The sequence below is a fragment of the Pungitius pungitius genome, chromosome 1 (assembly GCF_949316345.1).
Source record: "Pungitius pungitius chromosome 1, fPunPun2.1, whole genome shotgun sequence".
In the NCBI taxonomy this organism is placed as follows: domain Eukaryota; kingdom Metazoa; phylum Chordata; class Actinopteri; order Perciformes; family Gasterosteidae; genus Pungitius; species Pungitius pungitius.
In genome coordinates, this window is record NC_084900.1 from 3,882,401 (window position 1) to 3,906,868 (window position 24,468).

At 46.4% G+C, this 24,468-nt stretch overlaps 3 protein-coding genes and 1 non-coding gene across 7 annotated transcripts; 1 reads left to right on the plus strand and 3 right to left on the minus strand.

Annotated features, from left to right (window-relative positions):
* Nucleotides 1–1,189: 1,189 nt before the first annotated feature.
* Nucleotides 1,190–1,263, minus strand: trnan-guu (transfer RNA asparagine (anticodon GUU)). The gene has a single exon. It is a non-coding gene; the product is annotated as a tRNA-Asn (tRNA).
* A 5,022-nt stretch (nucleotides 1,264–6,285) lies between these two features.
* On the minus strand, nucleotides 6,286–16,378 carry gba2 (glucosidase, beta (bile acid) 2). The gene is made up of 18 exons (XM_037479755.2): nucleotides 16,240–16,378; nucleotides 15,324–16,023; nucleotides 12,711–12,802; nucleotides 12,402–12,517; nucleotides 11,722–11,940; nucleotides 11,309–11,548; nucleotides 11,007–11,109; nucleotides 10,594–10,747; nucleotides 10,083–10,208; nucleotides 9,800–9,984; nucleotides 9,527–9,631; nucleotides 9,338–9,445; nucleotides 9,073–9,224; nucleotides 8,855–8,961; nucleotides 8,381–8,523; nucleotides 8,157–8,272; nucleotides 7,694–7,885; nucleotides 6,286–7,354 (listed from the first exon to the last, which is right to left on the minus strand). Exons 2-18 carry the CDS (start codon nucleotides 15,515–15,517, stop codon nucleotides 7,124–7,126), a joined length of 2,583 nt encoding a protein of 860 aa, XP_037335652.2. The 5' UTR covers nucleotides 15,518–16,023; nucleotides 16,240–16,378; the 3' UTR covers nucleotides 6,286–7,123.
* Nucleotides 16,379–16,817: 439 nt separating this feature from the next.
* On the plus strand, nucleotides 16,818–20,723 carry rgp1 (GP1 homolog, RAB6A GEF complex partner 1). Of its 3 annotated transcripts, none has more exons than XM_037480927.2 (9): nucleotides 16,818–17,212; nucleotides 17,351–17,515; nucleotides 17,983–18,116; nucleotides 18,282–18,365; nucleotides 18,498–18,647; nucleotides 19,006–19,152; nucleotides 19,582–19,709; nucleotides 19,789–19,966; nucleotides 20,042–20,723. In XM_037480927.2, exons 2-9 carry the CDS (start codon nucleotides 17,400–17,402, stop codon nucleotides 20,263–20,265), a joined length of 1,161 nt encoding a protein of 386 aa, XP_037336824.2. In that variant the 5' UTR covers nucleotides 16,818–17,212; nucleotides 17,351–17,399; the 3' UTR covers nucleotides 20,266–20,723. The 3 variants fall into 3 exon arrangements, with proteins under 3 accessions (XP_037336824.2, XP_037336825.2, XP_037336823.2); XM_037480928.2 differs by having other exon boundaries at nucleotides 17,381–17,515; XM_037480926.2 differs by having other exon boundaries at nucleotides 17,400–17,515.
* Nucleotides 20,724–20,937: 214 nt separating this feature from the next.
* Nucleotides 20,938–24,286, minus strand: msmp1 (microseminoprotein, prostate associated 1). Of its 2 annotated transcripts, XM_062560826.1 has the most exons (4): nucleotides 23,775–24,286; nucleotides 22,000–23,230; nucleotides 21,807–21,915; nucleotides 20,938–21,447 (listed from the first exon to the last, which is right to left on the minus strand). In XM_062560826.1, the coding sequence occupies exons 2-4, from the start codon at nucleotides 22,106–22,108 to the stop codon at nucleotides 21,282–21,284; spliced, it is 384 nt and encodes a 127-aa protein (XP_062416810.1). In that variant the 5' UTR covers nucleotides 22,109–23,230; nucleotides 23,775–24,286; the 3' UTR covers nucleotides 20,938–21,281. The 2 variants fall into 2 exon arrangements, with proteins under 2 accessions (XP_062416810.1, XP_037336826.1); XM_037480929.2 differs by lacking the exon at nucleotides 23,775–24,286 and having other exon boundaries at nucleotides 22,000–23,250.
* Nucleotides 24,287–24,468: the final 182 nt, after the last annotated feature.

Below are 24,468 nucleotides of genomic sequence, written 5' to 3' on the forward strand. Positions count from 1 at the left end.
TCCTGCCAGTTAATTAAGAAATGAGTATACTTCAAGAACATATGGCGAGTGCATATTTTTTTCTCCTCAAAACGTCCCTGGGTGGGCTTGAACCACTATCCTTTCGGTTAACAGCCGAACGCGCTGACCAATTGCGCCACAGAGACAGTTAGGAGAGGCCCTTCGGTAATTAGGCACAATAGGGAGGCCGCTCCCACCAGTCATTTAAGAATTGAGTATATTTTTAAAACCATGTGCACATTTTTTTCTCCTCATCACGTCCCTGGGTGGGCTTGAACCACTATCCTTTCGGTTAACAGCCGAACGCGCTGACCAATTGCGCCACAGAGACAGTTAGGAGAGGCCCTTCGGTAATTAGGCACGATAGGGAGGCCGCTCCCACCAGTCAATTAAGAAATGAGTATATTTAAAAACCATGTGCATATTTTTATCTCCTCAAAACGTCCCTGGGTGGGCTTGAACCACCAACCTTTCGGTTAACAGCCGAACGCGATGACCAATTGCGCCACAGAGACCGTTAGGAGAGGCCCTTCGGTAATTAGGCACAATAGGGAGGCCGCTCCCACCAGTCATTTAAGAATTGAGTATAATTTTAAAACCATGTGCACATTTTTTTCTCCTCATCACGTCCCTGGGTGGGCTTGAACCACCATCCTTTCGGTTAACAGCCGAACGGGCTGACCAATTGCGCCACAGAGACCGTTAGGAGAGGCCCTTCGGTAATTAGGCACAATAGGGAGGCCGCTCCCACCAGTCATTTAAGAAATTAATATACTTCAATAACATATGGCGAGTGCATATTTTTTCTCCTCAAAACGTCCCTGGGTGGGCTTGAACCACCAACCTTTCGGTTAACAGCCGAACGCGCTGACCAATTGCGCCACGGAGACCGTCGTGAGAGGCCCTTCGGTAATTAGGCACAATAGGGAGGCCGCTCCCACCAGTCATTTAAGAAATGAGTATACTTCAATAATGTATGGCGAGTGCATATTTTTTCTCCTCAAAACGTCCCTGGGTGGGCTTGAACCACCAACCTTTCGGTTAACAGCCGAACGCGCTGACCAATTGCGCCACAGAGACCGTTAGGAGAGGCCCTTCGGTAATTAGGCACGATAGGGAGGCCGCTCCCACCAGTCAATTAAGAAATGAGTATATTTAAAAACCATGTGCATATTTTTTCTCCTCAAAACGTCTCTGGGTGGGCTTGAACCACCAACCTTTCGGTTAACAGCCGAACGCGCTGACCAATTGCGCCACAGAGACCGTTAGGAGAGGCCCTTCGGTAATTAGGCACAATAGGGAGGCCGCTCCCACCAGTCATTTAAGAATTGAGTATATTTTTAAAACCATGTGCACATTTTTTTCTCCTCATCACGTCCCTGGGTGGGCTTGAACCACCATCCTTTCGGTTAACAGCCGAACGCGCTGACCAATTGCGCCACAGAGACCGTTAGGAGAGGCCCTTCGGTAATTAGGCACGATAGGGAGGCCGCTCCCACCAGTCAATTAAGAAATGAGTATATTTAAAAACCATGTGCATATTTTTATCTCCTCAAAACGTCCTTGGGTGGGCTTGAACCACCAACCTTTCGGTTAACAGCCGAACGCGCTGACCAATTGCGCCACGGAGACCGTCGTGAGAGGCCCTTCGGTAATTAGGCACAATAGGGAGGCCGCTCCCACCAGTCATTTAAGAAATGAGTATACTTCAATAATGTATGGCGAGTGCATATTTTTTCTCCTCAAAACGTCCCTGGGTGGGCTTGAACCACCAACCTTTCGGTTAACAGCCGAACGCGCTGACCAATTGCGCCACAGAGACCGTTAGGAGAGGCCCTTCGGTAATTAGGCACGATAGGGAGGCCGCTCCCACCAGTCAATTAAGAAATGAGTATATTTAAAAACCATGTGCATATTTTTATCTCCTCAAAACGTCCCTGGGTGGGCTTGAACCACCAACCTTTCGGTTAACAGCCGAACGCGCTGACCAATTGCGCCACAGAGACCGTTAGGAGAGACCCTTCGGTAATTAGGCACAATAGGGAGGCCGCTCCCACCAGTCAATTAAGAAATGAGTATATTTAAAAACCATGTGCATAATTTTATCTCCACAAAACGTCCCTGGGTGGGCTTGAACCACCAACCTTTCGGTTAACAGCCGAACGCGCTGACCAATTGCGCCACAGAGACCGTCGTGAGAGGCCCTTCGGTAATTATGCACGATAGGGAGGCCGCTCCTGCCAGTTAATTAAGAAATGAGTATACTTCAAGAACATATGGCGAGTGCATATTTTTTTCTCCTCAAAACGTCCCTGGGTGGGCTTGAACCACCAACCTTTCAGTTAACAGCCGAACGCGCTGACCAATTGCGCCACAGAGACCGTCGTGAGAGGCCCTTCGGTAACTACTCACGATAGGGAGGCCGCTCTCACCAGTCATTTAAGATATGAGTATATTTGAAAACCATGTGCATATTTTTCTCTCCTCAAAATGTCCCTGGGTGGGCTTGAACCACCAACCTTTTCGGTTAACAGCCGAACGCGCTGACCAATTGCGCCACAGAGAGCGTTGTGAGAGGACAGGTTTCCCTCAGTCATAGAATGACTGGTTTCCCTTGGTCATAGTGGGACTCGTTTCCCTCGGCCGTAGTGGGACTGGTTTCCCTAAGTCATATTTGGATGGTTTCCCTCGGTGATAGTGGGACTGGTTTCCCTCGGTATGTTGTTGCGGCAGGTCCAGCCATCCTAGAAAACCTGAAGGTGTTTCTGTACGTAAAGAACAACGCACCAGTGCCAAGCACCAGGGCCTCTACAGTTGTCTATGCTGTCCGTGCGGTTCAGGTACGTCTACGTCATCATCATGTCATGCCACGTAGAGTGATCCATAGTTCATGTTGTTTTTTTGTAAGATCCTTGTTTTTCCCTCCTTTCTCTTTTTCTCCGGTGGAGTGGTTTTGAGTTTATTTTTTGAAGTTCTTCCATTAAAGTCCTTTTATTTTCTTGAAACACCGCGTCTAAGTCCTCCCTCCTTGCCCACGACCCACAGGTACTGACAGAATGACGCGACCACTGCCGGACTCAGCGTAGTGGGGTCCCCCAGAACCCGTTCTGGGGAACCCTTCTGGCTCGAGGTGGGCCCTGCAACATTCAGTGGGCGGCCCACCTCGGGTCCAACGTTTCCTGGGGATCCCCAGCCGCCTTCCTAGCGTACGCCAGCGGCTTCCCTGGAGACTCCAGAAGGCGTTCCGGCTGCCGCTCTCGCTGATCTCTGTGCGCAACGCTGCCCTCAGAGGAGGCCACCAGCAGCCAGGTTCCAGCACCCGGACCCCAATTGGTATGGCGGCCTTTCCCGGGTGTCGACGCGCATGTTGACAGGGTCTTGACACTGGCTGCTCGGCTACAGGCCGCCTACGGCGACCCAGCAGGGTTGCAGCAAGCCAAGGCCCCGGCTCCAAGACACACACCCTGCCGGACTCAGCGGAGTGAGGTCCCCAGGACCCGTTCTGGGGAACCCGTCTGGCTCGAGGTGGGCCCGCAACATTCAGGAGGAATAAATAAATGAAGAAATGCAGAAATGTAGGAATGAATAAATGTAGAAATACGGAAATGTAGAAATAAATAAATGTAGGAATACAGAAATGTTTAAATCTATTTATTTAATTGTGTTCTGTTTAGGTGTAAGTCATTTTTTGTCCTTCATAGAAAAAAACATGTGGCCAAAGGCTAACAGCTTTGGCCGAGGAGCGGACTTCAAGACAGAAAGAGTAGACAAAAAGCATGCATAAAAAAAATTTGAAATGTGGGTAATATATATATGATACAGTCCCATAAATAAATGAAGAAATGTAGAACAGAAATGTACAAATAAATAAATGGTATGTATTTGTTTGTGAGCTGTTTTATTATCAACTTTTATTAATTTATTTTTACATATTTATTTATTCATCTTTACATTTATTTATTTATTTACGCATTTATTTATAAATCTATGTATATTTATACTACACTATATTTATAGGTCTTTTTTGGCCTCCATATCATATGTGTATCTATCATGTAAGGGTGTATATGTATTTATATATATATATGTATGTATATATTTTTACAAACATATATTTATGTGTATGTACATGTATGTATATGTATATATGATATATCTGTGTATATATATGTGTGTATATATATGTGTGTGTGTCTTTATGTATATATATATATATATATATATATATATATATATATATATATATATATATTAGTGTTTGTGTATGTATATATAATTTATATGTATACGTATATTTACTTTATTTATTTATTATTTATATTATATATTTTATTTATATATTTTTGTACAAACATTTATGTACATGTATGTTTATGTATTTATATATCATATATTTGTGTGTATATATATATATAATTACAATACAAATATTAAGTTAAAGTTTGCAATGATAGAGTGGAATTGAAGAATCCCCAAAATCGAATACACGATTAGCAACCCGGCAAGCTGCCAGTCCTTGGGGCCCTTTGGTTCTACGGTAAGTCTTTCGATGTGTTTCTGCAACGATGCGACCATGAATTCGTCCAGTGCGGGGTCCTGTAACGTCAACATTGTCCCGACGCCCCATCGACTTGGATAGTCATTTTTCAGATCTTTACAAACAGCTTTATACACTTTGGGGAGAGATTTCGGGGAGGGTTTAAAATCCAATCGGATTTTGAGGCCCTCGATCACCCAGTTAATGATACTTTCTGAGTGCTTGCTGTAGACCTCTGGCGTTTTAGTGAAGTCAGCGCCATGTTTGTCAAATATTTTGACTACAAGCACGGTGACAAAGAAGATGAACTTCTTGCGATTTCTGACCAGAGTATCCGACATTGTTGATCGGTTGTGTTCTGTAGAAATGTCTGATAATTAATCACTTAATCCCTCTGTTCTATCGATAAGTGAAATGTATTGTCCTTTGATCACTCAACTCTGCCTGTTGAGAACCGTTGGCCCCTTCTGGAATGATCAAGATCAATGACGCATGACATCAGGGCCGTTTCCACAGCAACCGTTTAAGCCAGTGGCGTCACGTTCTCTGACGTATGTAAACAGTCGGTGGACTCGTGAAACGTCATCAGTCGCAGCCCGAGTACTGTTCCAATTGTAAAGTCCGCATCTGGCCGAGAACGGTCATAATTCCCGTAGTTAACGGACCGTCAGACCCTCCAGCACCGGGCGGTCAGCCTCATCTCAGCCCGTAGAGAGCAGCCTGTTTTCGGGGAGTCTTCTGTGAAATGCTCTGCTGGTTTTCACGTCGCCGTAGCGGTTATACATGAGATATAACTATACTCTAACTGGGCTGAGTCTTCATAACCTTTAATGCGGTTACTGATGCTTTTCACCGGTAACGTTACGTCTGTTGTAGTGCATTTTTTCCTCATGCAGATCGGGGTGTGCCACCGCCAGGTGTGGATTGGCCGACGATCCTCTCCGTGCCGTGATTGGCTGCAGCGGGGGACTACTGGGAAATAAAAGGAGCCAAGATGGCGTCCTTTTGAGAGAGAGAGAGAGGTTTAAGCAGTAGCACGCCCTCCTCCTCCTCCTCCTCCTCCTCCTCCTCCTCCTCCTCCTCCTCCTCCTCCTCCTCCTCCTGTCCCAAGTGGCCACCCTGTGGGGTTGTTGTGAAACTGTTGTTTGTTCCGAATGAGTTTGTTTTCTCCTGTTTTTGTGATAGTTAGGTAGGTACGGTTCTCTTGTCATTCTTTTCCCTTTTTGGTTGGCAGGTCAGCTATTTTCTTTCTAGACAAGATTACTTATTTTTGGTTTAGTTCTTCATATTGGATAGGCCGTTTTGTGCCGCCAGGTATTAATTATTTTATGGAAACGATTATTTCACCTTATTTATGTTTGTGAAAATAAATAAGTTTATAATTTAAAGGTTATTGGTTTGTGGCTACTTGGGAGACGGGGAAGATGGGGCCTGTTCATGTTAAATCCTAGGCACCCGTAGACTGGGGCGTAACACAAACTAACAATGTTTTAATTAAAGGACATGAGGAGACCATCATTGAGACTCTAAACCGGAAGCAGGACTTCTGCTTCAAAGAAGCTCTGAAACCCTTAATTATAATATTAATACATTTTTAAAAATCCACATGACTTATTGTAAATTTCTTTATTAGATATTTAATCTCTGGTCAGCTGCTTGCATATGCTTATATACGCTGTTGGGATTTTCAATCCCCCCGAGTTGGTTGACGAGAAGAATCCGACACGAGAAGAATCCGACACGTCAAGTTAAAAAGTTTACATTTATCTAGAAGAGATGAGCAATTTGCTGCAGGTGCACCTGGAGACTCTACACACGTATCAGCAAGCGATCCATCCAAAGGTCTGCCTGCTGCCCGACTCCGACCCCTTTTTATAATCTAAAATCTATAAATAAAAAAATGTTCGGCAATCAATGTTTTTCATAGTCAGTTTTTAACATATACAAGTATCTAACCAATTGCACCACAGAGACCATTACGCACGATAGGGGAGCCCCTGAACACCAGTTTATTAAGAAATGAGTATATTTCAAAACTATGTCGCATGTGCATATTTTAATCTCCTCAAAACGTCCCTGGGTGGGCTTGAATCACCAACCTTTCGGTTAACAGCCGAACGCGCTGACCAATTGCGCCACAGAGACCGAAGGGCCCTCCCACCACTTAATTAAGCAATTCCTCAAAGATCATGAATGTGAACACTTTAACTTCTGAAATTATCTTTTAATGAATATGTTACTATTAATGATTTTCCATGAAATTATATAGGCATCAGCATTACACAAATGTTTGACGTCACCTAGTTAGCACCTTACACTGCATAACAAAAAAAAATAAAAATCGGAAAGTTGGAAACCATCTGTGATTCCTCACCAAATAATATCAACTTCAGTAGGAAGTAACTTTGTCAGTTGTCGGATCTTGACCCTCAAACACCTGAAGAGAAAAAATACTAAACTAGCAAATGAAAGGTCAAGAATACCGATCGCACAAAGCCCTGTGGGTGGGAGTGTGGATGAGACCGGTGGCGGCAGGAGAGCTCGGAGGTCATGTCTCTAAATCACACAGCTCAGCCACTAGCTCCGTTATTCTCTCAAATCCAGTTCCTGCTCCCCGTCAGCGGCTCCGGCCCGTTCTCTCTGTGAAGAGTTCAGCGCCAGCTGCATGGCCCAGACGCTCAGAGGCCTCATGTAGGCCAGAGAGCGGTAGATGCCCTTCTCGCAGTAGGCTTCGGGGGTCTGGAAGGCCATGCCCAGCCTTTCCCACACGGTGCGGTAGCAACCCTCCGCTGTGCGCATACCCTCCTCCTTCATACCCTGAGGAAAGAAAGACCGAGGCACGAGGCATGATCGCATCGTGCAGTCGGCACAAACAGCGGTTATCGTTAAGTTACCTTGTAATAAATGTTACTAAACCACTAAATTAAAAAAATGTCAGTGCTTTGGGCTTGTTTGCATTCTTTCCAAGGGTTTGAAGAGAAGATTAATACCAGTGTTATAACTGTCCATTTGATATGAAGCAGGGGTAATAATCAAGAGTTTTTTAATACAGATCTGCAATTCATGATCGAATGCCTCCAAATCATAAATAACTTCACTCTTTGCCTATTGTTTGACCCTCGAATGTGAAGTAGCTCCTAAAATACACACACTTACCTCATGGATCATAGTGGCTGCCAGTCCATACACTACTCCAATCCAGACCTCATCTGACTGGACACTGGAGCGGTCCGGCACGCCTTCAGGACGCATGCCGTTAACTGCCCCCATCTGGCCTCCAGCAAAGCTCATCACGTTCAGGTCAAAGACGGATTTCAGAGCGCTCTGGATTTTTTCTTTTGGAAAAGCCTGCAGGGGGAAGAGGGGAAGTGATAATGTGACCACAACGTTTTGATGTAGGGCAAAATATCCCTTGATAAATATTTGGGTGATTTGCAGAGGGGCATTGGGAAAATGAAGAGAGGTGAGGTCACGTACTGCATGACATCCACAAGTTAAGGAGAGTCTCTTTATTCCCTTTTCTTCCGACTCAGGTGCATTACCCTTCTTTCACATCCGTCAGCTAAATTACATCTGGTCACTGCTCCATCACAGGCGGTACCAGGGGGTTCTCACTTGCCTTGTAGTCTCCCTCTCCCAGGCCGGACGCTCTCAGGAACCAGTGGCCGGCGCACTGGTCGGACATGACACTGTTGGAGAGGTCTCTTCCACTGCTGTCGTAGTTGTAGTACTTGCCTGAACACGAAAGGAATATAGAACAAAAAATGGTTTCCTGTTTTTGTTTGATCGGACTAAAAAAAAAAAAAAAAATCTATCTTTCCAAGAGGCTTCGTAACAAATTACCGTTCCACAGCAGTTTGTCAAAAGCAGCGCTGCCCCGGTCCAAAATGTCCCTGTAGCGTCGGTGCGCCTCGTCGCTGTCCACCAGTCGGGCCATTTTACACATCACACACAGCGACGCCAACCACAGCCCCCCGCAGTACGCACTGCGGAGCACACGGTGCAGGCATCTCAGTCGATTGCAATTTGTGACAAACAAAAAGTTTTTTTTCTGCTAGTTTTTAGCCTTTAAGCAGATTTATAAAAACCTCAGATAGTTGAGCGGGGGGGGTTCTTTGTTTTCAGGAGTTAAAGGGTTACATTTAATTCAATCCAAAGAGAGGAGCTACATGATTATTAATAGCTTCAAGGTTAATGACTTAATATAATTGATACATAGTGAAGATATTAGGTGTTTGCTGTGTTCAAAATAGTGACTCCGTAGTTGTTTCCACTGGCGTTTATTTCCCGGTCTTCCGTGTCTTTTCGTCTTCTCACCTTGGTCCAGTCACCGTCCATCCGTCATAGGTCTGGTCCGCATATCCGGAGTTCTCGATCAGCCCGTCTCCATCCAGGTCGAACTTCAGCTCCGACTCCATCACCGCCTGGCAGAACGACCAGAACCAAGACCACTGAGCAAGCAAACGTGTACTCGGGCTACACTCGTGTTTCATGCCGCTGCCCGTCACAACCGAGATGACGTCGGTGGGGTGTACCTGGCAGACGGGCCACATGTCCTGCAGGTACAGACGGTCCTGGGTGAGATGAAAGTCCCTGTAGACCTGCAGGACAAACTTGAGGTTCAGGTCCTTCCAGTCTGCAGTGTCATGGATGAGGTAGGCGTTTACTCTCTGCCACGGCTCATCATCTATCGTGTTGTGGCGAGAGTAAAAAAAACGGGAAAAAAAAAAAACACACACAACTTTTAAGTTTCACGTTTTGGGCAAAATGTGATAAATGGAACGTTGTCTTTTCTCTTACCTGGGTCTCCTATGTCGTGAGGCACCACATTTTTAGCCTTGACCGGAGAGCACCGCCCACTCATCAGATGGAGCCTCTCCGTCGGGTCCTGCTGAACTACACTGCCAGCTGAGAGAGAGAGATCAACGCTAGGAAACGCTCCCCTGGTTTCGGCTCATAAAAACACCGCGATGGCAGCGCTTCACTCACCGATATCGTACTGCACGCTCAGCGCCAGTTTGGGCCACAGCATGATGAGAGCAAAGGAGGCGTAGAAGTGCACATCGTAGGTGTTGTACATTCTGTACTCCTGACCTGCGAAGCAACAAAAAGCTTAGTGCAGCGGGTCGCAGTTCCTGAAAAAACATCTTAACCACAACTACGGTGGGTTCCAACTCTGTGTGGCGGCAATGGAGCCCGAGAGCGTGTCCGTGTAGTTTCATGAGCAGGTTCTCATCAGAACTAGCCCCCGTCGGCATTCACCTTCCAGGTAGGCGAAGCGGCCGAACTCCTTGACGACGGCGGGCTGAGCCGGCAGCCCCCCGTCCTCGCTTCGCACACCGCCGCTGATGTCGGCGTCCTCCGGCAGCTCCGTCCACACCGTCCCGCCGTCCACCACGAAGTACAGCTCGTTAAACAGGGCCGACTTGTACCAGGAGGGGAGAGAGCTGCAACGCAGGCCGAGGGTGAGAGGATTGAAAAAAAAAAAAAAAAAAATGGTATTCCTCACTCGGCAGCGGGCAGAGCTTTCAAAAGACGAGCCAACCTGTCCTGCAGAACGGGCCTTTGCCATTCGTCGATGCGCCTCTCCCACTCGCTGTAGTGGGTCAGGGCGTGGTGACTGAGCGATGGGGACGCGTCCCCTTTGCTCCCAAAGTAACGGCTGTATCTCCTGCAAACGGGGCGAGCCGATGTGTCAAGGGCATACTGCATGTTCAACAAATACAACAAACAAAAAAGCGGGAAAACTTTGCATTTTGATTACATTTGAAAAGTTTTGTTTTCTTGATTTGCATTATTCACAGTGTTCCAACGGTGAGGTCGGACACGACATTGAGAGCAACAACGTTTGTCACTTGCAAATAAAGAGACGGTTGGTTTGTGGGCCAAAAAGAGGAAGGAGCACAGTCAACCCCGCGCTTTGTCAGTGGCTCGGCCGCGGCGCCCCACGGGAACCAGACGCCCCCACAGCGGAGAGACTTAACCACACACCACCAGCGTGCTCACTTTCTCTCAGCTAAAAGCAACAAACGTTTGCATTTGCGCGTTCGACGCACCTGATGTGCTCCTTCTCCCTGGAGCCAAAGGTGATGGTGGGCATGTCCCAGGCCAGGCAGAACTCCAGGCGGTTTCGGCCCTGCGCCGGCACCGAGCAGCCCGCGGCCAGCGCCGCCGCCACCTTCTCTCCTTTGGGCGTCGGAGGGCTGGATCCTGCAGCGGTGAGAGTGAAACCACTTAAATAGATCAAAAAGGACGATGATTATTTGTTGAATTATGGGTTTCATTGTGTATTTTATGTCTGTGTACCCCCCCCCCCCTCTTGCTTCTGTAGTCCTTTAAATGTCTCATTTGCGGGAATAACAAAGCATTACCTTGTTTTATCCCAGCTTAGGAAGGCCTGGCCTCGGTGACGCTTTAATTCTACGCGAGGCGGGTTTTGCAGAGAAGAGCGGTGGGCTTCCTAACTGACCTGTGGGAGAGTCCAGACGTCCGTCCGCGATGAGGTCGCTCCACAGGCCGCTGCAGGTCCCCTTCGGACTGAACGCTGTCTGGTGGCTGACCTCCCTGTCAGGCTGTGAAAAGTGCGCGCACACACACACACACACACACACACAGTAAATACAAAACCTTTAGATTTCACAACCAGCTGGTTATAAATCCACTTCCAACTCAACAGAGACTATTGTTTCAAAATCCTGTTCATTCCTCGAGGGCAAAGTAGGATCTAATGACAAAAAAACCCATCAGCGGGGGGGGGGGGGGGAGTCGGACCTGTTCTCGGGCTGCGATGCACAGCGTGTAAGGGTTCACCGGGGTGCAGTGGTGGAGCAGGACCCCGGACACGGCCTCCCCCTCCTTCTCCAGGTGGAACGGTTCATTCCAGTGCCCCCCGCTCTTGTCGTCCTTGTGCCCCGAGCCGTTGACCATGGTGAACATGATGGAGACGTCCAGGGCGTAGTCGTTGCCGTTCTCCACGTCCCACACGAACACCGCCACTGGGAGGCTGGAGTCCTGGGGGTGAGAGTAGGAGTCACATGCACGCTTCCCTATTGCAACTAAATGTATTTTTTATTTTTTAACATACAACTATCCTGGATGCTTTTAGCAAACCTTTTGCTTCCTTGACGCAAACGCAGCGGCTCTGACTAAAGCCTGGGAACTCTTTCTGCGAGGCCTCGGTTTACCTGGTAGTCGTGCGGGATGACGGGGGAGATCTGTCTGCAGGTCAACGTGACGTTCTGCCCCGGCAGGTGGTAGACCGTCCAGGCGCGGGGGTACAGGGCGTGATAGAAGGCGTACTCTCCGCAGTAGCCCCAGTTCCAGCCCTGCAGCGTGGGGGGGCGCTCCACGGACAGCACCTGCTGGTAAACCGTTTGCCCGCCGCGACGCAGACACACCGTGAACTAAGAAAGGAAGGAAGGAAGAAAGGAGAGATTAGACACTAGACACCGCTACACGGTTTCTGCGTGTTTTCTTTTCTCCCTTTTCATGTACACCGCCCCATTGACTCACCTTTCTACTTGTCACAGAATGCCCTTTGGCAAAGGTTCAAGTCAAATGTCTAAACCTGATTTGCATACAGCAGTTGTATGTCGGGGTGCAGAGCTTATAATGACAATGAGAGAGGAGAAGAAGAGTCGCACACAATGCGTCGCTTGGTTTCCCTGAAAAGGTCTCTGTCTGTAAATAATCTCATACCTCTTTCTCCTCCACAACCACCACTAGAGGAGGATCACTGTTTGAAGTAAATAAAGCGTTATACTTTGGCTGCATTGGCAATATTTTTGAATTTTCGAATTCAGTGTTTCTTTGTGATGCGGCAAGACGCTCACACCCGCCCCTGTCCATTAGATAACAGGCGTACCTGGTTTGCCGTGACCGTTTTGTAGTGGTACATCCCAGGGTTAAGTTGCCATCTGCAGAACTCCCCCCTCCAACCTCTGGTGATGGTCCCTCCTCCAATGCCGCCCAGTGGAGCGCCTGCAACTCAGAGACGACAACTTCGGGTTCGGTCACTTTCCTCGATTATTTCTGAGGGCTTGACTGATTACACTGACAATGTAGACAAATACTAGCACCATGGAGACATGCAGAAGTATGTGCCTTGCATCCACGGTATTGGATCATTTATCAGGGAGTCGATACCAATCTAATCTCAAGATCCGGAACTCACCGTATATTTGACGTAAGGGTTGGGCACGAAACATGTCAATGAAGGGTGCTTTCTTTTCCACCTGGGTCTTCTTGTACCACCATTTGAGATACCTGGACAAAGACACACACAGTATCAAGTACACATATCCCCATGCAATCAGAAGGGGGAGGGTTAAAGTGGAGGAAGATGGGCTGATAACGAGCAAAGGAAAAACGGCAACCAGTCACTTTTAGCACAGTTTAGTGCATCCTAACACTAGGGCACGGGTCAGATGTGCTCTTATCAAATTAGGTAATTATTAACCAAACACAAGAATGCTGCAACTGATTAACATGCTTTTTCTCTGTGCTCGCTTAAAAAAAAAAAACGGCTATAGGCATGCGTTACCCCTCCCCTGACCCCCCACCCCTCCCCTAGCACTGGAAATGACACGCAGCACTCCCACGTGGGGCCAGAGAGCGAGAAGGGGCCTTTCTGCAGCCGCACAAAAGGAAGCACCTGCAGGTTGATGGGAATAAAGAATAAAAGTGGCCGCGCTGCTTCGTCCCGGTCACGGTAACGAGTGCACGTGTGTGACACGCGTGCAGGAAAACGGGGTCTCGTTGCAGCACTCGTTACCACAGCAGGCTCGTGGTGTAAAACATTAATGAGGCTCGATGTTACAGCAGGTGGGACAGTGTAGAAGGACGCTGCACTGTAGCGAACAGGCCATTGGCGTCGCACAGAACAGGCTGCGGGGCGGAGAACGCTGCATCCTGCGGCGAGCGCACCGCCGGTGCCTTACACACGGGACAGCTTCAGCGCTGGTGCTCCGATGGCTGGATCCAGCAGACTGCTGAGCCGGCGGTGAGCCGCTCAGACCCTGAAGCGTCTCGTGAAGCGTCAATCCGAGAGTGGATGGCGGCCTAAACGCACCATTTGTGGTGTGAAACGGCATCTGTTCTAGGAGTCTTTTTTATATATTCCAATACAGTGGTCTTTTATTTGGAATCAGGCGGCCCAACTACACAGGCAGACACCTTCGTTTACACTCAGAACTGAAAACGGAGAGAGAGGTATCAGCCTCAAAAAGGCCTTTCTGTTTGTTTTCCAGCAGGACGAAAACTGCCGCGGACGCCGGCTGCAGGGCCCGGCTGCATCGCCAACAATGAGGTCGCAGGGGAAAAACCCAGTCCCGGGGGGGGGGGGGGGGGGGGGGGGGGGGGGGACAACAACGGTCCGCTCCACTCCGCGGAGGTGAATGGGATCAGTTAGAGCTGCTGTTGTTGTTGGAAAGCCACGTCAGGTGGTACTATTGTCGGGGGCGGCGTTGTTCTGTGGTTCAGCTCTGATTCGAGCGGTCAGTCCTCTCCCTGGACACCGGCCAAGTCCCGGCGTGCTCACTGGGGTCGAAACCTGTCTGCGCTGCAGCAGTCGATGCACCAGCGGTGCTTGTTAGAGCCACTTGTTCCACGGCTAGCGTGCCTGCTTTAGGTGCATCTATTAATTATCCCACATTGCAAAACCTCTGGCTCCCATGACGACGGGCTGAACGTGTTTCTCTACTTATCTTTGATTGTATAATAAGGCTTCTGCAATCCTCTCTACACAACACTCTCGTTTGGTATAATCTGTGCAATGATTGTCAAACGTCGCGATGGAGAAGAAATGAGTCTCAGAGGATAAATGGGAAGGAAAAAGCTTTGTGGGCTTTTTGGAGCAGCGTTTTTCTAGAAAAGGGAACATCGTGAACGTGAGCTGAGAACTATGAGCCTCTATGTTGCTTTAAAAGACAATTACATGCGGTCATGGGCAGCATAAATAAGCTCTGTTGTAACATTTTGCACAATGTGTAACTTTGCATCTCAGCAGGTTGTTGACAAAAACAAACGCAATCCGATCAGCAGATGTTGAGAACTGTCTGTGGGCCTCAACGACGGGCCCCCTCAGTTCTACAAAACTGCATCTCTTCATGCCGCTTTAAATGAAAAGGGTCGACTACTTGCTCGTCTCCTCGGGACGAATGGAAATCTCTTTGGTCGACACCATTCTGATGCAACAGAATACTGGGGCAGAAAGGACAAAAGACACCCAGAACCAATGGCAGGGCCTATTTGCAAAAGGGTTGTTTCCATTCAAATAGAACTCACTCAGTTTTAACTGCATTTCTCTAAAAAAAAAGTAACAGGTTAAACGCTGTGTAACTGTGATGAATAGGGAAATCAAGCTTTTAAACTGTGTTTATGTTGACAATGTATTGTTTTATATTATTGGAGTGCCTGACAAAGTTCAATGCGATGACCTCCAATGCAGGGTTCACACCTGCTCCCTGTGGTGAGTAGACAAACAGGACACTGCCGTGGAAACATTCACACGGCTTAACATTGAACAGAGAACAGGTTGCTATGACATGAAGCTCTGGGGTGTGGCTTTCAACATAAAAAAACTGGGTGTGGACCTATAGACGCTTTGATTTTTACAGTGTAAATTACACAAATACTAACGTTGCTGCTCCTTAGCCTGCTGGAAATCACCTGATTGAGTGAAATGTGAAAAAAAATAATCAAGAGTATTTCAACCATGCTCAGTCTCAGTCTGCATAAACCGAGTGCATGTGGTGTTACGTACTGTACACAAGAGGGGATGCCTCACCTGAATCCAAGCCCGACGTGCTCCAGGACATTGGACAGGGACACGTCTTTCGCTTGAAAGGGCTTTCTCTTCTCCTTGAACTCGTGCGCCAGACAGATCCTCCATCCCTCTTTGGGTACTCCACATCCTACTTCCTTGGAGACGTACCTGCTCATGAGGTCCGCTGAGGATTTCTCCCCCCACTCTGTGTTCATTTCTGCAGGATACCCAATGGGGAGCTCACTTGGTCGGTTCTAATGGGGCCCAAAAGACCGGCTTTGTGATTACAAATAGGGAGTTGACCCCAGCTTTTGTCAGCGGCTTCAGGTGCATTCAGTGTGGAGTAAAAACACAGAGGAGGTTGCTTTATGTAAAATCTAAAAGTGGATCCCCGGGCTTCAGAGTGTCATTCATGTGGGGTTAACCGGTTTCCCATGGACAAGCTTTAAATTCCTGTAGGTGAGTAACCCAAGTGCCATTGTTAACCTCATTATTATTTAGTTTCTGCAGCTCAAAATGTTGATATCGTCGGAGCCCAGATGCAGCAAAACTTTGCATCAACGCCCCCCCCCCCCCCCCCCCCACCTCTGGATTCCGGTTTGATAGAGACTGCAGACCCGTTTGCATGGACCCCGGGTGGACAGCTGCGGGGGCTGAATGGATCTCAGCTTCAGACCGAACAGGGCCGAGGATGCGGATCTCAGTCGTTCAACCGGCACACCTGCAAAGTAGATCAAAGAGGATCGGACACCATTTAAAAAAGGAGTTAAAACGTTAAAACGCAGCGATCGCATTTGGCTGGCTCTACATGCGGGACGCCCGAAGTCCAGCGTGCGTCTACAGCTGGATCTAAACCGAGCTAACCCGCATAAGCAGTGGCTAATCCCGCTACATTTCCATTGATAACAATAAGGGAGTTTGTTTTTTTTGTAAATACCGCAGTGCCCGCGTCATCCCACTGTTGCTTCAGACCGGATCTATTGACAGGACGCTGTAGCTCGACCTAGCAAGTCGCCGTACGGGCAAACCGTTTATGTGCGTCACTGGTGGACAACACCCCCCCTCAGTGTGTACTTGCAGACATAAAAGATACAGTACCGAATGATGCCATTCCATAGCGCCTCCTTTTAGAGTATTGCACGATACTTTTAATTCAATTAAAATCACGATAGTGACTAAGACAAGAAGGAAATTCTGGCAAGTTGGTAAGGTTTTGATGGGAAAAAACAATAGTTAAGTAAACAGCCTGGTTTACGCCTGACAAACCTAGCCCAGGGAAAAATAACACGCAACTAAACGGCCTGTACCATTCGGGGAAAAGTGGGGGTGAAGACATTATTCCTCCTCCTTTCCACTAATTCACATTCATCCGCACATTAAAGGGAAAAGTAGAATTTACTGACATTTTATAAAAGACATAGGGAAATTGCATGGTATTAGACCCTAAGCATCAACGATAACTTTTAGATGTGTGTTGACGCCTCCCTATGAGTTGCCATAGCAACGGTCCACCTCTCTTCCGCTGTGCCACGGAACGTCTTCTAAATGGCCGACCAAAACATTTTACTGGGATTCTACATTGCCCTTTTTATTCTCCTAGAAATGTTATAACGATAAGAATACACTATTATACTAAACAATCCTTCCTGCCAACACAGTTTTAGATTTATTTTCCTGATACTTGTTATTATTTTGGAGTTTTACTTTTCCTTGGTTCGTCATTGGTCGTAAAACACCGGATATTGATTTGTTTGTTGTAGCTAGCCGTAATGCTAGCTAACCAAAAACGCAATGACAGCACCTTCACGAAAGAACGTCGAATAGCGCATTGTTTTGTCCTAAAAGCCGATTTAGGTGCACTCTGTGAAGGTGGACGTAACTGTCTTCCCACAGAAACACTGTAGGCCGAGGTATGCATTGGAATTACACTTGAAACCGCTACCATTAGCTAGCAGGATCAAACAAGTTAACTTCTGTCACCACTCTGCTAGCTTGTTTTGCAAGTTTACGCTACGTTTGTACAAAACTATTTTTTATTTTATTTACAGTGATGTGATGTTTATTTTCGGTAACGTCAGTGTTGTCGACGTCTAACAGATGATCGAGGTGGTGGCCTCGATGGCCAGGGGCCCCGTTTTTCTCTCCGGGGAGCTCCTGGAGTGTCGCATAACTTTTACCAACCCGATGTCCCACCTGTCCACCTCTGCCAGCTGGTAGGATTAAACTCCTCTTACCCTTTTTTAATCTATAGGGACCTAAAGAGCCCAATTTGTGTTTCTTACCTCCAAATCAACAAAGAGTACTGAACAGAATTATATGACAAACACAACATAGATAGAAAACAAAGGTTCTTCTTTAAGAGAAAAAAAAGTTAAGGATCGTAGAAAGAAAACTTAGAAATGTGTAATTGTAGTTTTGTGCAAAAAGTGGGTTAATAAACAAATTGATTTAGACTGTGAAACTTTGTGTTCATTTAATACAATGTGTTGATAGGGTGCTGCTGTTTATCTGGCAAAATAAAAAACACACATCCACGAATTAAATAACAATCATGTGTTATTTCCAGTGGGTTGTTACCCCGTAAGGATGAGAACTACGTGATGCGGGACACACAAATCATTTAGGGTGTCCCTCTGTGAGAGCCCCGGTGTAAACCTTGTGTTCGCTTGCTGTTTCCCAGTGAAATGCTGGCATGGGCCAGTGCCCAGATCCACTGCCAGTTTCATGCCAGTGAGAGCAGAGTGGCCTTGCCGGCACAAGGAAACAAACACGACGTCCAGGCTGAGAGCAACACAGTGCTCATTCCAAGCAGAGGTTAGTGGGAGGAAAATATAAAATCTGAGATAAGTAGAAATCAGTTCATATCACGCAAATATATTTAAAACATGCCCTGGATATTATTAGCATTGTTTTTATAGCCTTATTGCTACATCTGTAAATGTTTGAAACTCCTTAAACACTAATCCCTATCTTTTACAGGAGAGAGAGGTCAGTGTGTTCTCGACACACCACCTAAAATATTATTCTGTGACCTACGCCTGGACCCCGGGGAGAGCAAAACCTGTACGTCGGCACCAATGTGAAAAACATGCAAAAATTCAGTTGAATCTAGTTTCCTGAAGCTATGACAATATCTTTACAACATTTATAAATGAACATATTTGGTTTCTGTGTGTGATTCAACTCTCCCCCTAGATTCATACAGTGAGATGGTACCCGTAGACGGTCCTCCTAGCTTCCGTGGCCAGGCGGTGAAATACGTCTACAAACTGACCATCGGCTGCCAGAGAGTCAACTCGGCTATCAAACTGCTCAAAGTTCCTTTCAGAGTGCTGGTTCTGCAAGGTGAGCTCCCTTTGGACTGCTAGTTGTTTGCAGTACGTACTGCAAAGATTCCAGTGCTAAAGAGGTGTGTCCCTTACACTTTGAGAGAAATGATTACTTTTACTTAAGCATAATATACTGTATGGAGGACAAAACTCCAGCCACAACCTGATGAATGAATTGCTGTGAATATTATGTTTTCTTCTACAAGTATAGGTTTTTGGGGTTAATAAAAAGGACCAGTTTGTCTTGCCATTTACTATTCTCTTTAAATTGTAGAAGTGTAAAAAGTGCATGGCTTTGCTTACAAATGGATGTTATTGGACGTCTATCACACTGAGAAATGTGGCATATTGACATTTGCCTGTCCAACTCGTAGGCATGCCGGAGCCTCCATTCCCCCAGGATGAGGAGGTTTCCCCCTCCAACCCGTTCCTGGAGGAGGAGGAAGCGAGCCGCAGGGATGCTCGCCCTTTGGAGAGAGCTTTGGACATGCTGATGGTCACTACCTCCAGACGCTGCCCCCGTGAGTCCCTGCTCTGACCCGCTGCTCTATGTTGTTGTTTAAAGCGTCGGATTATGTAACCTAACCCAAAGCATGATTCACTTTTGTCTGTTTATCAGTACTATTTTATTGTCCTAATGATATATATCTTCTATTGAACAAATTTAGTTTTATTTCTTAATTTGTTTATAAACTTATCAGCAGAGCGGCTATTTTCAAGTTGGATTTAACATTTAAACATATCATATGTAGCTACTATATGTACATCTACTGATGACAAAAATAAAAAAGTAAAATAAATGAACTAGACACAAGAAGCAACGGGCAATTTAGTAAATGCTCATGGCCTCTAAATATCGCTGTTATTTAACTTTCAATCTTCTTTTCTAAATGAAGTGTTCTTGTTTTTCCTGGTCTCATTTGACTTGCGTGTTCTTTTGCATTGCACAGACATGTTTAACATCACCAACGTGCGTGGCAAAGTGGCAAAGTTCTGCATCTTCAAGACCGTTTACAGACTCGGGGAGGACATCATCGGTACCTTCAACTTCTCCGAGGGAGACATTCCCTGCTTGCAGGTTTGTTTGCCAGCCTTTAAAAAAAAGAAAAGTACATTGTTTTTGAAAATCTTTAAATATCTGTGTACATTTGTTCCAGTACTCGGTGAGCCTTCAGAATGAGGAGGAGATCCAGCAGCAGTACCAGCGGCGCCCCGGTCAGGTCATCAGCGTGACTGGACACGGGCGACACATGGAGTCCTGCCTCCACACCGCCTCCAGCCATTTCTCTGTCCCCATCCCCCTCAACGTCACACCGGGCTTCAGCACAGACATAGGTCGGTCATCGCTAGGCCGATAACATCAAACGGGAAATACAATGTGATAAATGAGACGCCGCTTTGTTTGTGCAGTGATGCTGAGGTGGCGCCTTCACTTTGAGTTCGTCACCGCCCGGGAGCCTATGGAACCGCCCATAGTTCTGCAGAACCAATCAGAGGTCACAGTTTGGGCAGGGTCAGAGCATGTTGACGTGGATACCTTCAGCTGGGATCTGCCAATCAAAGTCCTGCCCACCAACCCGGCCTTGGCATCCTACATGTCCCACTTCACGGGGACCAACAGCATTACTATTTGATCTGTATGTGTGTGAGATTGTGAACAAAATAGTCACTAGTTAACCTATTTTTGACTGTGAGTGTGTGTGTGTCTCTGTGTGTGTGTGTGTGTGTGTGAGTGTGTGTGTGTGTGTGTGTGTGTGTGTGTGTGTGTGTGTGTGTGTGTGTGTGTGTGTGTGTGTGTGTGTGTGTGTGTGTGTGTGTGTGTGTGTGTGTGTGTGTGTGTGTGTGTGTGTCATTGAGCCTTGTATTTTTTAGGAGAGAACAGAGATATTCATTTCAAAAGGAGCATTATTGTTGTGGTTTCTATGCCAGTGATGGATTTCATATGTATATTATGCAACTTATGTCATGCCTTTTTCCGTATGCAATATGCAGTGCTTCTTAACTTCAAATACTGTTTTTGTTTTTTTGGACCTCATGTTGTGCAACAGTCTTTGGGGTTTATGCATATTTGTATATTTATTTCATTTATGATTCCTTTACTCACTCTCATTTAGTGAAAAATAATGTTCATCATTTAAAATGCTTTATTGTTAACAGTAAGCATTTTTTTTCTCTCAACATGAGCATAAACTTTATTAAGATGTAAATTCCACAAGACAATATCATTAAAAGTGTGATTTAAATTTGATAAATTACATGTGATCATTACTTAACACAATTCAACATGGTTTCTCTTTGTAAATGTTTTTATTTAGAGCATAAAGGGGTTACAACAGAGAGCAGGTCAAAATATATATATATACAGTTATTAATTATTGGAGTAATCAAAGAATCGGACAGTGTGTTACTGTGGTCCATCATTTGGTGAGTTCGGTTTTAAAAATATTCTCCGCTATATTTGACTTAAATATATTTTTCACAGACACACCTCACTCACATTTCCTTCATTGATAATACAATCAAACAAAGTACAGATGCTGTTAAAGCTTTACATTAGTACGGTATGTAAATGAAAGGGTTACTGTTGTTTTACTATGGTGGCCATTGGTCTGCACGGGCCGAGCAGATAGGTGCTGGTCGGAGCGGTTCTCTACCCCATGAGGTGCGGCTGAAGCGACCCGTGGCCGGGGTCCCTGATTTCCTCGCCAGGGTAGCAGGCCAGGCGGGGGTCGGCTGTCTGGACCAGGCCCGCTTTGCACGTGGCTGAGTCCACGCGCACCTCACACCACGCAGGGAAATCCACCGGCCGATGCACCCTGGACAGTTGGGAAGGAGAAGAAGATGCTACGCCGTTTTTATTATGGATTAATCAGGAAAAGGGACTTGATAAAAGTATCCAAACATGTAAAGTACTCTATCAAAGTAGAGGTTTGAGGTACTTTTACCTTACTTTTAGTAGGCTGCAATCTCTGCTACTATTGATTTTATTTTTCCCTCCACTATTGCACTATTTTTAGGTTTAGTTGCGAAGCATATTATCGTCTTATAACCAAAATGTATTAGATGAGCTTAGAAGGAGTATACAATATGTTCCGCTTCTATGAAGCCGTAGCTGCCGAACAGCAGCCGTCGGCATCCGGAGCACCAAAACCACACAGCTGGACCGTTCACTCACGTCTCGCAGCAGCCGACGCCGACCGGATGCAGGCAGGTGCACTGCATACAAGCGTCGTCCATCCAGCTCTCCCCCAGCGAGAAGTGCCTCCCTTCGAACTCGCACAGTGCTGGAACACATGGCAGTCAGAAATGAAGCGTAAAGAGGTGGCGATGCACGTTTTGTTACTTGTCGGAGCCCGCGGGGATCCTACCTCTGGAGTCGAAGTGGCACAGCATCGGCGCAGAAGAGCCGCCGCTGGCACACAGGAGAAACGCCGCGGCTGCGAGCATCCAGTTGACCCCGGCGAGCTCCATCTTCATCTGGTCCGGTCAGATTCTGCTCCCACTCCTCGCCTTGCTGCCTTATTTATACATCCTTTGCAGGCCCCGCGGGCCCGGAGGTGTGGTCAGCGCCGTCACGTGGCCCCCCCACCCCACCCGGCGGGCCTGGCAGGAGGAAGGTGTCGGCGACGCCGTCAAATTGGGAAAAATCGGGAGGCGGTGGTTTGTTTGGAGGGGGTGAAGATCCGGAGATCACCTCGCTGCGCTCCAGCGGGCATGAACCACTGAAGTGATAGAAACAATGACACATCCGTGCGGTGACTAAGAGCGGGAAGAAGGGTGAGATGGAGGGCAGGGAGAGAAAGAAAAGGGGGGGGGGGACGTCCAAGGAGAGCCGGAGAGAGAGAGAGAGAGAGAGAGAGAGGGAGATGGAATGGAATTATCAGAGATGATTCATCATCAGTCAACCTCACATACGTTTGGTCGGCCAGGTCGGTGTCCAAAAGCTGAAGAAGTGACTAATGTAGAACACATGCCTGAATACTCAACTTCTAAAATGATTCAATTACTATTTCTTGAAAAATTGATTTGTCGGCCTGTGGCGCTTTCAAGTTAGCAGAAAATATCGCATGCATAACTGATATGGCCGAGCAGTCACCAGACCTCTAAACACTTCAAAGAGTCCGACCAACACCGACTTCAATGTTCGTCCTTTTGGAAGAATGAAGTCCGTCCTTCCCCTGGAGTTCACCGTCGTTTCTGGGGTTTCATTCATTTCTTACCAGTTTCCCGATTCACACAGCGGCCCGCTGTGACCTCTGACCCCGGTCTACCGCCGCGCGGTTACCTCGTAAGTGATGGTGAGGTATGATGTCACATTGTTACACTGCAGTCTGTGAGCTCGCCCGCATCCCTGTCCAACCCCAGAGGAATGATGGTCGTGCAGAGTCTCAGGAAAGAAGACGCATGTGAAGGTTGAGTTCAACCGCATGATTGTAATAGTATGATGAAAATCCAATGTTGCAGATAAATTATGCTTTGTGACTTTTTTTTGACTAAAACTTGATTGAAGCAATAATTCGCTGTTGTCTTTTTTTCTGGAGTTTTTTCATTCACGTCTCCCATCATCTTCATCAACTGAAATAAGGTCATGAGATGTGGCTGAAAGAAATGGAAAAACAAAGTAAGTGGAACCTGTGAATAGCATTTCTTTCTTTCTTTCCAGACCTTTCATACACTTTTGACAAATATTTTCCAGGTCACCCATGTGTTTGTGTACGACATTTAGTAGATACATCGTTGATCTCAATATCTGCATCAGAACATCCATTATGGATCTGGCTCTAGTGCGATGGATGTTGCAGACGTGTGCATCACTCTGTTATCTTAACAACATCAAATTTGATCTGAACTGACATTGCAGCACAGTAACGCTGCCTGGGTCAACAATACATTGGCTCATCTTCCTCTAGTTGATTCCTGTCCGAGGTGAAAGATCGTAGGAAAAGTCCTCACACGGGAGGCATCACAACATGCAGTGAAACTCTTTTCTACCAGCCTTCTTTTCATTGTGCTTCTACTGTTGTTAGAATTGAATGAATCACAGTTGCCCATCTCAAGCTTTATGTTGTTCTTAAAAAGACGTACTGTAGTCCAAGTACTTTTGTTATTAATATGGCCAAAATACCGGTAACAATAAATGTACCTGTTAGTTTTCAAAGGACGGACGAGGTTTGGAAAGCAGATGTTCTTCCACAAGGCCGGGTGGTGCTGACCTTTCCAGGGCCTGAGGGTCCCATACAATGGCCTGACCATGAGTTCCCACTCTGAACTGACAACCGTTTGTCGTCAGCTTGGTGAAAAGGGGAGGACCTCATCAAAACAAAAGATGTGGATTTTCCTGTCACACACCCGCTGCCCTTCACGGGTATGCACTTAATTGGGGACAAGTGTGTTTTAATTGAAGAGAACTTTCTGTTTGAAAGTCCCAGAGGTCTGTCATCGCGTTTGGTCAAAGGGCTGCTTTTGTTAGGGCGTCGATAAATACCTTCCACGAAGACAGCACAGAAAGAAGCCAGTAAACTCTTGCTGTAAAGAAGTTTTTTTTTTAATGATGAATATTAATTATATTTATAGCTTAATAATTTTTTAGAAAATAAATATTTATCTTAGTGATTGTAGGTTCCAAACTGTTACATGTTATTATCATCTAACTATTTTGACCGAAAAAAAACAGTCAGTGGTGTATAATCTATACCAATGTGTGCTTTAAAAATACAACAAATATATTAAATGGTGAAAGAAAACCAGCCAAACATCATAAAAAAACTGCCAAAACTGATATACAAAATTAGTTAAAGTAAGACGTTTTTATACAATATATTGAGCTTAATATGTAT